The sequence below is a fragment of the Tamandua tetradactyla genome, chromosome 1 (assembly GCF_023851605.1).
Source record: "Tamandua tetradactyla isolate mTamTet1 chromosome 1, mTamTet1.pri, whole genome shotgun sequence".
Classification (NCBI taxonomy): domain Eukaryota; kingdom Metazoa; phylum Chordata; class Mammalia; order Pilosa; family Myrmecophagidae; genus Tamandua; species Tamandua tetradactyla.
In genome coordinates, this window is record NC_135327.1 from 16,985,542 (window position 1) to 16,999,093 (window position 13,552).

Consider the following 13,552-nt stretch of genomic DNA (forward strand, 5'->3'; position numbering starts at 1 on the left):
TTTATCGGGGCATCACACTAATCTGTACAAACAAGATCTCACTCCTTATTCAAGATTCCATGTAATTATGGCATTTGAATAAACTGACCATACAAGTTAAATAATGTGCTACCCAAAATATAAATTTTGCACCAGATAAACATCTTTTCCTTTGTTTTAACATGGAAGTTGACGTTTTAACATATAGACCATATCATCCTTTAACCTGTATTCTGAATTCTCTTAGTCTTACTCAGATCAGCTTCATTCATATTTCTAGTTGAAGTCTGATCACTTTTTCAACATTTTAAACAGTTGCTGTATAGACCATGGATTTCTGATGAATATTGAGCATCCAAATTGAGATATTCTATAATTATAAAATACACACAAAAGCAGTTAGAAAAAATACAAAATATTTCATATATTTATATTGATTACATGCTGAAATGATAATATCTTGGATACATTGGGTTAAATATAATACTACAATTAATTCATCTGTGTCTTTTTACTTTGGCTATTAGGAAATCATATAAGTGCTTTGCAGTATATTTGTTGGATAGCCCTGTGTTCTAGTTTGCTAGCTTCCGGAATGCAATATACCAGAAATGGAATGACTTTTAACAAGTGGAATTTAATGAGTTGCTAGTTTACAGTTCTAAGGCCAAAAAATGTCCCAAGTACAAAAGTCTCTAGAAATGTCCACTTTAAGGCACCCAGGGAAGGATACCTTGGTTCAAGAAGGCCGACAATGTTCAACGTTTCTCTCTCAGCCAGAAGGGCACATGGCGAACATGGCGGCGTCTGCTGGCTTTCACGTGGCTCTACCAAAAAAGGTTCTCTCTCCAAAATACTTCCTCTTTTAAAGAATTCCAGCAAGCAACTCCACCTTCAGTGGGTGGAGACACACCTCCATGGAAATCATCTAATCAAAAGTTACCACTCACAACTGGGTGGGTCACATCTCCATGGAAACAATCAAAATGCTCCCACCCAGCAATATTGAATGAGGATCAAAGGGCATGGCTTTTCTGGGGTCCACCACAGATTCAGACCGGCACACCCTGTTGTAGGCAAAGCATGTGAATTATGGTTACCTAACAGAATTAAAATGTTATCATTCTTGGTGATGTAAAAGTTCAAATTACCAAAGTTGGAAAGCATAGAGGGAAAATAATTGGCAAAGAGAAGTATACAAGAGTCTCATCTTAGAGAAAAGACATCTTGCCTCAAAGTGACAGAAGGATGGAGCCCCTTATGTAATGTTGCAAAAGTGACCAAGTGGTTATTACAACACATAACGGTATGGTCATACATGGCAGGAAGTCTAGAGACTATTAATAAGAGAATATTATTTAGAGATATGGAAGTAAATGTGGTATGAGAATATTATTTAGAGATATGGAAGTAAAGGTCAAAAGAACAAGCTAGAAGACTTTGCCTCTGAAGAGAGGCCTCAGAACAAAGAGGTGCAGAGGCAGGAGACTGCTGTTCCACATTAATAGCCTTTCTGCACTGTGTGATTAAACACACACATAGACACACACACACACACACAAATAATTCACATGTATCTACCTTGGTAACAATTCTCAAAAAGGAAAGGAAATCAATTATAGGTTTTGAGGAATGAATGTACCAAATATTTCCTTTCATCAAAATGATAAATTCTGACTCGGGAGGTTCCAAGTGGGACCTCCCTCTGCCTCCTGCTCAGCCACACAAGCCTTGGAACATGTTTCCCTCCTCACCTCCTTTAACACTGGATTTCCAAGCCCTTCTTGTCAGCTGGCCCTGGACTGGATGCCAAAGGGAAGAAGGGGCCTTGATCACAACCCTACATGGAGGTCATAATGTGGCTTCTGTGAGGAGGTTGCTGGTATAACTGGGCTGGCACGAAAGACCTACTGAGCCTCTCAGCCTCCTTTGGGAGGTCACAGAACACACCATCACCTTTCCTTCCCTTCAGCCTCCAGTCAAGGCCTTGGTAGAATTTCCTCTATAGGTTAGTCGACGGACAAGGAGGCAAGAGGTGAGGTGTGGAGGAGTGGGAAAGGGATGGAAACTACCAGAAAGTGGGGGACACTGAATATATCTTTGGCTCCAGCCCTTCATCCTTCTTGGTGCCAGAGCCAGTCTCTAACCAGCCAGGAACACCGTTGTTGATGTCGAAGATGAGGATTCGATACTCAAAGCTGGGTTTGCTGGCTGCCTGTATGCTTTCACTGTGGCTCATGGTCTCCGTTCTGGACCAGGACTCCAGCCAGAAAAATCTCCATAAGATGGGCAGAATCTCAAACATCTGCCACTGCCCCAGGAGGGCTTCCAGGAAGTGTGGCTGCCCACCTAGCATCTTCAGTTGCTCCCTCTGCCTCCACATGCCTGGCGAGTCTGACTGGTTTGACCAACGCTTCCAAAAGGGTATTGAGCCCCTGCAGAGGTCAGAAGAGTCTGCATCTTCTGATGCTCTAATTCCATGGCTGGTCAGTAGACAATTTTGGCTTCTGTCCAATCCCTGTCCCAACCCCAGATCCTATCCATCTCCTGTTTCACAGCCTCAGGCTCTAACCTTGAAGCCTGGGTTCAAGCCCCTAAATTCCTTCCTTCCAGGGACTTCAGAGCATCAAGTCAGAGCAGTTTGAGAAAAGAAAGCAGCAGACTAAAGTGTCTCCTAGTCGCCCACTGGGCCACGTGGGACCCAGGTGCCTCACCTGTGCAGTGGTGGGGAATTCATGGTTCCTTCGGGGCTCTGGCTTTGGCTTCATGATTAACCAACATGACATGGTCCTCAGGTGGGTGCAGGTTGGGGGTGGAGACCAGAAAGGTCAGGCCAAATCCTCCTCTTCCCCAGTGACCACTCTGCCCCCCTTTCCAGGATGAACCAGGCTCCCATCCAGGGCTTTGAGACAGATGTTGGGAACACAACCACCATGCGCATCATGTACCCTGAGATTGCCAGCGTTCAAGATCCTGGCATCCAGTTGCTGCTGCTTCCAATGAATTCCTCTGGTCTGAAGTGGTTCATGGACGTACTGCAAAAGCAATTCGTCTTGAAGCCAAAAAACCCTGGGTATGACAATGAGGGCACCATTGTAAGGAATGACAGTGGGGACTCTACGGAGACTCTTGCTAGACATTGGGGGCGTCCCCAGGGCTTACCCAACTTAGTGGGGAGGGCGTGCTGTTTCAGTTGACTCTGAAACTCCTCCATCCCAATTTCTTTTTAGATTTCGGATATTTCAGTTCCCTGGTGGATCCAAAGAGAACAAAGACAAGGTGAGGCATCCAGGAGGGAAAAAGGGAAGGGATAGGATATCGCTGTGGACAGCCATGGGATGGGCCTCAGGCCATCTCCCTTTCCCTTCTTCTTGAGGTCCTGATGATCAGCCTAAACTTCCTCAAGTATATTCAGGAAAGATGGATGGACAACCAGGGTCAGTATCCATCCTTGGGACTTGTAGCTCTGTTCTATGCCTTGCACACTTGTGACCAGGTAAGACATCTTCAACTCACAGACATTCCTTCCTCTGTTAGTAAAAAATTTCTTTAACTTCAGGTTAAAGTCTTCTGCCTTGCTTTCAAGACACTGCATGATTTGGCCCCTCCCCTCGCCCAAACATACCAGCTGCTTCCTCTCTTCACACATGCTGTTTCCTCTGCCAGGAATGCCCTTCCCTTGTCTCCCTGGAGAACCCACCCTCTCTCTTCTTTAAGTTTGATCAGGAACAGCTAGCTAACACTCTCTTTTCTGGGCTGTCTGTCAGAGAGCTTATCTTACTATGTCCAGAGTCTGTCTCCCCTAGGAGAATGTCAGCTCCACTCTCCCTCCCAGCTCCAGGAGGTTGAGTGTTTGCTAAGTGAATGGTAGGTGGACAGGGGGAGAGCAGGATCCAGCCTACCTACCACCCCATGGCCATCACCTGTCTTATCCTGTCTCCCAGGTCTCCTTGTTTGGTTTTGGGACAGATCATCTCAACAGGTGGTCCCATTACTGGGATGATAAAAATTGGTTCGAGAGCACCATGCACAATCCCCAAGCAGAGCACCAGGTCATCCTTCGGCTGCAGTGTGAGGGGAAGGTTGCTATCTACAGCTGAGGTGGGCTCCAGTCTGCTCAGCCCACTGGAAACTTCAGGAGGCTGACAGGTAGTCAAGGGGCCCTTGGGGTACCGAGCAGGGACTGGAACTTCAAGTAGACTCTGGACAGACTTGACTCTTCTACTAAATAAAACCTTAGCTTGTTTCTCTCACTGGATTCCTGGTGGTATTAAAAGGCTGCATTGTATTCCAAATTCTCAACACTAAATGAATCATTACGTCAAAAAAAAATAGAATTCCACATCACTTATTATTTTGGGATATGTAATTTGAAAATCAAGCAGGATTTCTGATTTAAGTGAGCAAAGTTGGCGCATCTTTAAGAGACCTTAAAGATCTCAGTGAAGTGGTTATAAAGAAATAAAATTGAAGCCCATCATAAAAGAGGGCACTCACTGAATTAGGAGAGAGTACCACATATTTCTTGTAGACAGACAGTGGAAAGAAGAACCCAAATGACAAAGCTGAGCAGAATATATCACACTGTAGAAGAGATAGGAGGGCAACTTTACCCAGGAGCTGAAACTTTTTTTGAGAAGATGTCGGTTGACAAAACCTTCATAAAACACAGGGTTCCCACATACCACACCACCCACAACATCTTGCAGAGGTGTGGGACATTCATTAAACTGATGATAGCATTTTAAAAAGAGTTTTACTATTTTTAATAGTAGTTACCTTTGCTACAATTGATGAAAAATTATTAAAATCATACTATTATCTATCCATAATTTACATTAGGTATATTTTCCCATATACTACCCTATTATAACACCTAGATTAGTATCGTACATTTGTTATAACTCATGAAAGAACCTTCTTAGACTTGTACTATAACTAAAGTCCATCATCTATAACAGAGTTCACTGTGTTGACTAGTCCTGTATTTTCTTTTAATTTTTATTCTAGTAAAATATTCATCCTGAAGTTCCCCCTTTAACCGCATTCACTGCTATATTTCAGTGCTGTTGATTACACTCACTATGATGTGTTATCCATGACCATCATTCGTGTCCATACCTTAACATAAAGCTAAATAGAAATTCTGTACAAGTTAAGCATCAATGCCCCCATTCTCTAACCCCAGTCTGCCTCCTGGACCTACATTCTAATTTTAACTCTTTGAATTTGCTTATTATAGTTAGTTTATAACAGTGAGATCACACAATATTTGTCCTTTTTTGTCTGGCTTATTTAATGCAAATAATGTCCTCAAGGTTCATTCATGTTGTAGCATGCATCGGGACTTCATTCCTTTATATGGCTGAATAATATTCCATTATGTGTATACCACACTTTGCTTCCCCATTCATCAGTTGATGGACACTTGGGTTGCTTCCATCTTTTGGCAGTTGTGAATAATGCCACTATGAACATCAAGGTGCAAATATCTGTTCGAGTCCCTGCTTTTAATTCTTTTGAGTATGTACCTAGTAGAGGGATTGCTAGGTCATATGACAATTCTATACTTAGCTTTCTAAAGAACTGTGAAACTCTCTTCCACAGTGGCTGCACCATTTCATGTTCCCATCAGCAATGAATGAGTCTTCTTATTTCTCCACACTTATAGTTTTGTTTTTTTTTTTAAGTTTTATTCACCAGACAATTTACCCAAAGTGTACAATCAATGGCTCTCGGTATAATCACAGAGTTAGGCACTCATTACTACAATCAATTTAAGAACATTTTCATTGCACCAAAAAAAAAAAAAAATCCCATACCCCCTATTATTGATACTCAGCATTGATATGGTACTTTGTTACAATTGAAGAAAAATATTATATTACTGTTATTTATAGTCCATAGTTTGCAATAGGTGTATTTTTTCCCCATATATCACCTATTATTAACACCCTGTAACAGTGATGTACATTTATTTTAGTTCATGGAAGAGCATTCTTATATTTGTACTAGCAACCACCTTCATCATCCACAACAGGTTCACTATATTATACATTCCATGTTTTATCTGCTAGTTTTCCTTCTAGTGACATAGACATAACCCTAAATTTCCCCTTTCAAACACAATCACACCCATAATTCAGTGCTGTTAATTACACTCACAATAATGTGCTACCATCAATCTCTATCAATTTCCAAACATTTACAATCAACCATCTTAAAAATTGTACAAGTTATGCATCAGCTCCTCATTCTCTACCCTCATTCTATCTCCTGGTAACCTGTACTCTAGATATTAACTCCGTGAGTTCGCTCATTGTAATTAGTGAGACCATACAATATATGACCTTTTTAAAATATTTGACCTTTTATGTTTGTCTTATTTCACTCGATGTCACCAACTTCATCCATGTTGTCACATGCATTAGGACTTCATTCCTTCTTACAGCTGAATAATATTCTACTCAATGTTTATCATATTTTATTTCCCCATTTGTCAGTTGATGGACACATGGGTTGTTCCCATTTTTTGGCAATTGTGAATAATGCTGCTATGAACATCAGTGTGCAAATGTCTGTTTGCAGCCCTGCTTTCAGTTCTTCCCTATGTATATACTTAATAGTAGGATTGCTGGCTCATATGGCAATTTTTAAAATTATTTTATTTATTTATTTTTTTGTTTCTCATATGGCAATTCTATACCTAGCTTCCTGAGGACCTGTCAAACTATCTTTCACAGCAGCTGCACCCATTCTGCATTCCCATCAGCAGTGAATAAGTGTTCTTATTTCTCCATAGCCTCTCCAACACTTGTGGTTTTTCTGTTTTGTAAATAGTGGCCACTCTAGTAGGTGTGAAATGATATCTCAATTTGGTTTTTATTTGCATTTCCCTAATAGCTAGTGATGTTGAGCATTTTTTCAGGTGCTTTGTAGCCATTTATATTTCCTCTTTGGAAAAGTATCTATTCAAGTCTTTTGTCCATTTTAAAATTGGGTTTTTTTGTCTTTTTATTGAGTTGTCAGGTTTCTTTATATATTCTGGATATTAAACCCTTATTGAATATGGGTTCTCTAAAATTATCTCCCATTGAGTAGGTTGTCTCTGCTTTTGTGTAAAATTCCTTTGATGCACAAAAGTTTTTAATTTTGAAGAGGTCCCATTTGTCTATTTTTAGTTTTGGTGCTTGTGCTTTGGGTGTAAAGTCTAAGAAATCATTACCACAAGATCTTAAAGATGCTTCCCTACCTTTTCTTCTAGGAGTTTTATAGTCTGAGTTCTTATATTTAGGACTTTGATCCATTTTGAGCTCATTTTTGTATGTGGTGTGAGAGAGGGGTTCTCTTTCATTCTTTTGCATATGAATATCCAGTTCTCCTAACACCATTTGTTGAAGAGACTTGGCAACCTTGTCAAAAATCAGTTGGTCATAGATGTGAGGGTCTATTTCTGAACTCTCCGTTCAATTCCATTGGTCTATATATCTATCCTTGTGCCAGTGCCATGCTGTTTCAGCCACTGCAGCTTTGTAATATGCTTTAAAACCATACAAAGCCATTCAAGGCTCCAATGTTTTTTCTTCCTTTTCAAGATGTTTTTGGCTATTCAGGCCCCTTTCCAAATAAATGTGATTATTGGCTTTTCTATTTCTGCAAAGTAAGCTGTTGGAATTTTGATTGGGATTGCATTGAATTTGTAAATCAATTTGGTTAGAATTGACATCTTAGCAATATTTCATCTTCCATTCCATGAATGTGAAATGCCCTTCCATTTATTTAGGTCTTCCTTGATTTCTTCTAGCAATGTTTTATAGTTTTCTGTGTACATGTCTCTATATCACTGGTTAAATTTACTTCTAGGTATTTGATTCTTTTAGTTGCTATTGAAAATTGAATTTTTAAAATTTTCTCCTCATATTTCTCATTACTAGTATATGAAAGCACTACTGATTTTTGTGTTGATCATGTATCATGCCACTTTGCTGAACTCATTTTTTTAGTTCTAGTATCTTCATTGCAGTTTTTTTTTTTAAATTTCTATATATAGGATCATGTCATCTGCAAATAGGGAAAGTTTCACTTCTTCCTTTCTTATCTGGATGCCTTTTTTCCTTTTTTCTTGTCTAAGTGTGACAATGGTGGCAGTGGGCATCCTTGTCTCATTCAAGATCTTAGAAGTAAAGCTTTCAAATTTTCACCACTGGGTCTGATGTTATCTGTGGACTTTTTATACATGCCCTTCATCATGTTGAGGAAGTTTCTTCTATTCCTATTTTTCAAAGTGTTTTTATAAAGAAAGGATGATGGATTCTGTCATATGCCTCCTCTGCATCAATCAAGATGATCATGCAGTTTTCTCCCTTCATATTGCAAATTTGCTTTATAAATTGATTTTCTTTTGTGGAACCACCCTTGCATACCTGGAATAAAATCCACTTGTTCATGGTATATGTTTAATTTGCTAAAGTAGCCAGAATGCAACACACCAGAGATGGATTGGATTTTAATAAGGGGATTTATTTAATTAAAAATTTATAGTTCTTCAGAGGAAAGGTAACTAACTTTCATCTAAGTTTCTCTGTCACATGGTGCTCTAGTTTGCTAGCTATCAGAACACAATATACCAGAAATGAATGGCTTTTAAAAAGGGGAAATTTAATAAATGCAAGTTTACAGTTCTAAGCCCATGAAAATGTCCCAAATAATGCAAGGCTATAAAAATGTCCAATCTAAGGCATCAGAGAACGATACTTGGTTCAAGAAGGCTGATGATGTTCAGAATTTCTCTCTCAACTGGAAAGGCACATGGTGAACATGGCAATGTCCACTAGTTCTTTCTAGGCTTCTTGTTTCATGAAGCTCCCTCAGGGGTGTTTTTCTTCTTCATGTCCGAAGGTCTTTGGCTGCCTGGGCTCTCGTGGTTCTCTTCCAAATTGGTTCCCTCTTAAAGGGCTCCAATAAGCAACCTTACCTTGAATGTGTGGAGACACATCTCTATGGAACCCATATAATCAACAGTTATCACCCACAGCTGTGTGGGTCACATTTCCATGGGAACAACAAAAAAGCTCCCATCCAGTAATATTGAATGAAGATTAAAGGACATGGCTTTTCTGGGGTCCACAAGAGATTCAAACAGGCACATTCATTCCACCCTTTGGACCCCCAAAAGACATGTTCTTTCCAAATGCAAAATACATTCATTCCATAACAATATCAGAAAGCCTTGAACCATTGCAGTAACAATACAAATACAGTACAAAGTCAGAAACAGTACAAACTTTCATCAAAGTCAGCTACGGGCATGGTCTGCCCTAAGGCAAAATTCTCCTCTGGCTCTGGATCTGTAAAACTCAGAACGAGTTATCTGCTGCCAATATACAAAGGAGGAACAGTCATAGGGTACAGATACCCATTTCCATAGGGAGGAGTTGAAAGGAACACAGGGGTCACTGGACCCAAGCAGTGTACCCAAATAGGGCATCCTCCATTAGGTTTCAAAGTCTGAGAGTCATTTATCTTCGGAGCTTTAGAAAGCGGCACCACCTCTCTCTGAATGCCACCTTGGGGGACACTGGGGAGACCATATTTTTTTTTTTTCTGTTTCCACCCTCTGCAAGCATTGGGGCTATACTTGGGCTCTCTGCCATCTCCAGGGCACATGCTCAACCCCTTCATGTGGTGGCAGCCAGGATCTCCCCAATCCCCAAGGAACGTGCTCCACATTCTTCAAGGCCTGAGGCAGCACAACTCTTCCACGGCTATAAGGTGGAAGGCCCATCCTCTGCCTTTCAGGCAAAGTCACCCTCTCCAAGTACTTGGGTCCACTCTCTGGCTCTAGGCTTCTTAATTTCAGACCCCAGCCTTCATGGTCCTGCCTCTGAAGACATTTTACCTTCACTTTTACCCTTTTCTGAGCCACACCTCCCCCGCAACACTGGCAGTGGTTCCATTTATACAGGTCCCTCAGCACTCTTGATGGTTTTCTATGTAGTAAGCTAGGATCATGCCCATCAGACAGAAGGAGTTTCCACAAATACTTCCTGGATAACTCCAACTCCAATCCTGACTTTTCTGAAATGGCTGATTGGTTCCACATTTGGTTAAATTCTCACATGGGGCACTATTCTCTGGGGTCTCTCTTTCTAGAAGCCTAGAATTTTCCAGGACATTAATTCTGGTTTCTTTGTACCCAAGAGTTCAGTTCTTAGCATATCTCTTTCCTGTCGCATTTCATTATAAGTTGCAAGGAGAAACAAGGCTGCACTTTACATATTTAATTTGGAAATCTCTTCTGATAAATATCCAAGTTCGTGCCTTTTAAAATCTGTCTTCCAAACAAAGCCTCTAGTCAGTTTTGCCAGATTATTTGCGATTTTAAAACAAGAATCGCCTTCCTTCCAGTTTACAATAACATGTGCCTCTTCTCTGTCCAAGGCCCTATCAGAAGTATCTTTAGAGTCCACATTTCTACCAACAGTCTCTTAAAAGCATTCTAGGCCTTCTCTATCAAAGCGTCTCACAATTCCTCCACAATCTTCCCCTTATCCATTTAAAAAGCCATTCCACATGAATAAAAATGTATTTGCAAAGTCCCCTTTGGGGAATGGTGAGAAAGGGGGAAAATTCAACTTCCCCAAGTTGAATTCTTGAATTCTCACAAGCAGTGCAGACAACCAAAGCAATAGGCTGAGCCCCCAATCTTGGAGTTTGTTCATATGACACTTAAACCCATGAAGGATAGGTCAAGCCTACTTAAAATTAGGCCTAAGAGTCACCCCCAAGAGAACCTCTTTTGTTGCTCAGATGTGGCCTCTCTCTCTAGCCAATACAACAAGGAAACTCACTGCCCTCCCCCTGTCCACGTGGGACATGACTCCCAGGGGTGTGGACATTCCTGGCAACATGGGACAGAAATCCTAGAATGAGCTGAGACTCAGCATTAAGGGATTGAGAAAATCCCTTATAATGATATAGCTTTCACAATGTGACTGTGTGATTGTGAAGACCTTGTGTCTGGTGTTCCTTTTATCTACCTTATCAACAGATGAGTAAAACATATGGAATAAAAATAAATAATAGGGGAAACAAATGTTAAAATAAACTTAGATTGAAATGCTAGTGATCAATGAAAGGGAGGGGTAAGGGGTATGGTATGTACGAATTTTTTCTGTTTTCTTTTTATTTCTTTTTCTGAATTGATGCAAATGTTCTAAGAAATGATCATGATGATGAACATGCAACTATGTGATGATATTGTAAATTACTGATTATATATGTAGAATGGAATGATCGTATGTTAAGAATGTTTGTGTTTCTTTCTTGACGTATTTTTGAAAAAATTTAAAACATTAAAAAAAAAAAAGCTGTTCCAACATGTTTGGTATTTGCAAACCACAGCAGCACCCCACTTCTCCGGTACCAAAATCTATTCTAGTTTGCTAGTTGCTGGGATGCAATATACCAGAAACATAATGGCTTTTAAAAATGGAGAATTTGATAAGTTGCAAGTTTACAGTTCTAAGCCCATGAAAATGTCCCAAATAATGCAAGGTTATAAAAATGTCCAATCTAAGGCATCAGAGGAAGATACCTTGGTTCAAGAAGATGATGTTCAGAATTTCTCTCTCAACTGGAAAGGCACATGGTGAACATAGCAATGTCCACTAGCTTTCTCTCTAGGCTTCTTGTTTCATGAAGCTCCCCCAGGGGCATTTTCCTTCTTCATGTCCAAAGATCTATAGCTGCGTGGGCTCTCGTGGTTCTCATGGCTCTCTTACAAATTGGTTCCCTCTTAAAGCGCTCCAATAAGCAACCTTACCTTGAATGGGTGGAGACACATCTCTATGGAACCCATCTAATCAAAAGTTATCACCCACAGCTGTGTGGGTCACATTTCTATGGGAACAATAAAAAAGCTCTCACCCAGCAATATTGAATGAAGATTAAAGAAAATGGGGTTCACATGAACTATAATATACAGACAGACAAGTACATAAATCATAATTATATAGCTCGGTTTAGTTTCACAAAGTGAGAAACACCAAGTAACAAGCCAGGATAAAAAAACAGAATACAGCTAGTATCCCAGAAGTTCCCAGTCATTACTCCCTCCAGGAGTAACCACAATAAGATTTGCTTATTGTTTTTAATGATGTTTAATGAAGGCAGCATTTCTTTTAAAATGTGTTTGCCTACAATTATGTATATAAAATACCTGTATTAATGTAGAGTAATTACAAAGTACCCCCATCATGTAACTTCTTGATGTTTTTCCTCAATAATCTAAGGCTGTACTACAGGATAGAATCCACTGAGAAATGAAAACCTGAGAAGATATTCAGCCAAGAATGCTCTTGTGAAAAGTTCTTAAATTTTCATCTACTTCCTGGAAGGGCTTGCACATCGACTAAATAGTTTTCTTCCATGTTACTGAGGTCAGAGGTGACCCAAAGGAAAGAATTCTCCTGTTTTATTTTATTAGACTGAGGGGTTTTTTTTCCATTTTTGTTATGCCTTGTTTTTTTTATGGCTCCCTCTGTATCTGATTTTCTGATTTTAGTAAATGTTTCTTTACTAGACATCTCCATTTTAAAATTTTAAAGTTCATGAGAAGATTGCTTAAGGAATTTCTCGTGCTTTATGTACAAATATAGTGTCTGGATCTCCTTATTTAGTTTTTATTCTTTCATCAAGTCACCCAGGTATCCTTTTTGGGAGGCTTTTGATGACTGATTCAATCCCTTTACTTGTAATTGGTCTGTTGAGGTCTTTAATTTCTTCTCGAGTCAGTGTAGGTTATATGTGTGTTTCTAGGAATTTGTCCATTTCATTTAGGTTGTCTAATTTGTTGGCATACAGTTGTTCACAGTATCCTCTTATGATATATTCTATTTCTGTAGGGTCAGTAGTAATCTCCCCTCTCTCACTTATGATTTTATTTATTTGCATTTTCTTTCTTTTTTTTCTTTGTCAGTCTAGTTCAGGGTTTATCAATTTTATTATTCATCTCAAAGAATCAACTTTTGGCTTTGTTATTTTATTCTCAATTTCATTTATTTCTTCTCTAGTCTTTGTTATTTCTGTTTACTTTGGGATGAATTTCCCATTCTTTTTCTAGTTCTTCCAGGTATTCAACTAGGTCTTTGATTTTAACTCTTTCTTCTTTTTTACTTTAAGTGTTTAGGGCTATAAATTTCCCTTTCAGTCCTCTCTTTGCTGTATCCCATAAGTTTTGATATGTTGTGTTCTTGTTTTCATCTTCTTTGACCCACTGTTTAAGAGTGTGTTAACTTCCATATATTTGTGAATTTTTCCATTCTTAGTTTGCTGTTATTTCCAAGGAGCTAAAACTTTTGTGTAAGAAAGTAGGGGAAATAAGAACCTATGTATCTTATATATGTATGCTTATATATGAATAAACACTGGAAAGATAAATCAAAAACTGATAAGTAATTGTTTATAAGGAGTGGGGGTGGGGGAATGGATTAAGAACAGGGATAGAAGCTGAGCCTTCTTTGAGTATACCTTTTTATTAAGTTTTGACTCGTATATTATTATATATTCTACC

General features: G+C 39.3%; 1 protein-coding gene across 3 annotated transcripts; it reads left to right on the plus strand.

Moving 5' to 3' along the window:
* Positions 1-1,850: 1,850 nt before the first annotated feature.
* C1H20orf173 (chromosome 1 C20orf173 homolog) lies at positions 1,851-4,237 on the plus strand. 3 transcript variants are annotated; one of them, XM_077170270.1, is made up of 7 exons: positions 1,851-2,014; positions 2,090-2,465; positions 2,593-2,774; positions 2,858-3,052; positions 3,210-3,258; positions 3,329-3,475; positions 3,924-4,237. In XM_077170270.1, exons 2-7 carry the CDS (start codon positions 2,148-2,150, stop codon positions 4,077-4,079), a joined length of 1,047 nt encoding a protein of 348 aa, XP_077026385.1. In that variant the 5' UTR covers positions 1,851-2,014; positions 2,090-2,147; the 3' UTR covers positions 4,080-4,237. The 3 variants fall into 3 exon arrangements, with proteins under 3 accessions (XP_077026385.1, XP_077026402.1, XP_077026396.1); XM_077170281.1 differs by having other exon boundaries at positions 1,856-1,987; XM_077170287.1 differs by having other exon boundaries at positions 1,851-2,465; positions 3,356-3,475.
* The last annotated feature ends 9,315 nt before the right edge of the window (positions 4,238-13,552 follow it).

Coding starts and splice junctions, on each gene's coding strand:
- C1H20orf173 (XM_077170270.1), top strand. CDS start 2,148: ATGTCGAAGATGAGGATTCGATACTCAAAGCTGGGTTTGCTGGCTGCC. Junction 2,466..2,592: donor ATGCTCTAATTCCATGGCTG/GTCAGTAGACAA, acceptor CCTTCCTTCCAG/GGACTTCAGAGCATCAAGTC. Junction 2,775..2,857: donor CAACATGACATGGTCCTCAG/GTGGGTGCAGGT, acceptor CCCCCTTTCCAG/GATGAACCAGGCTCCCATCC.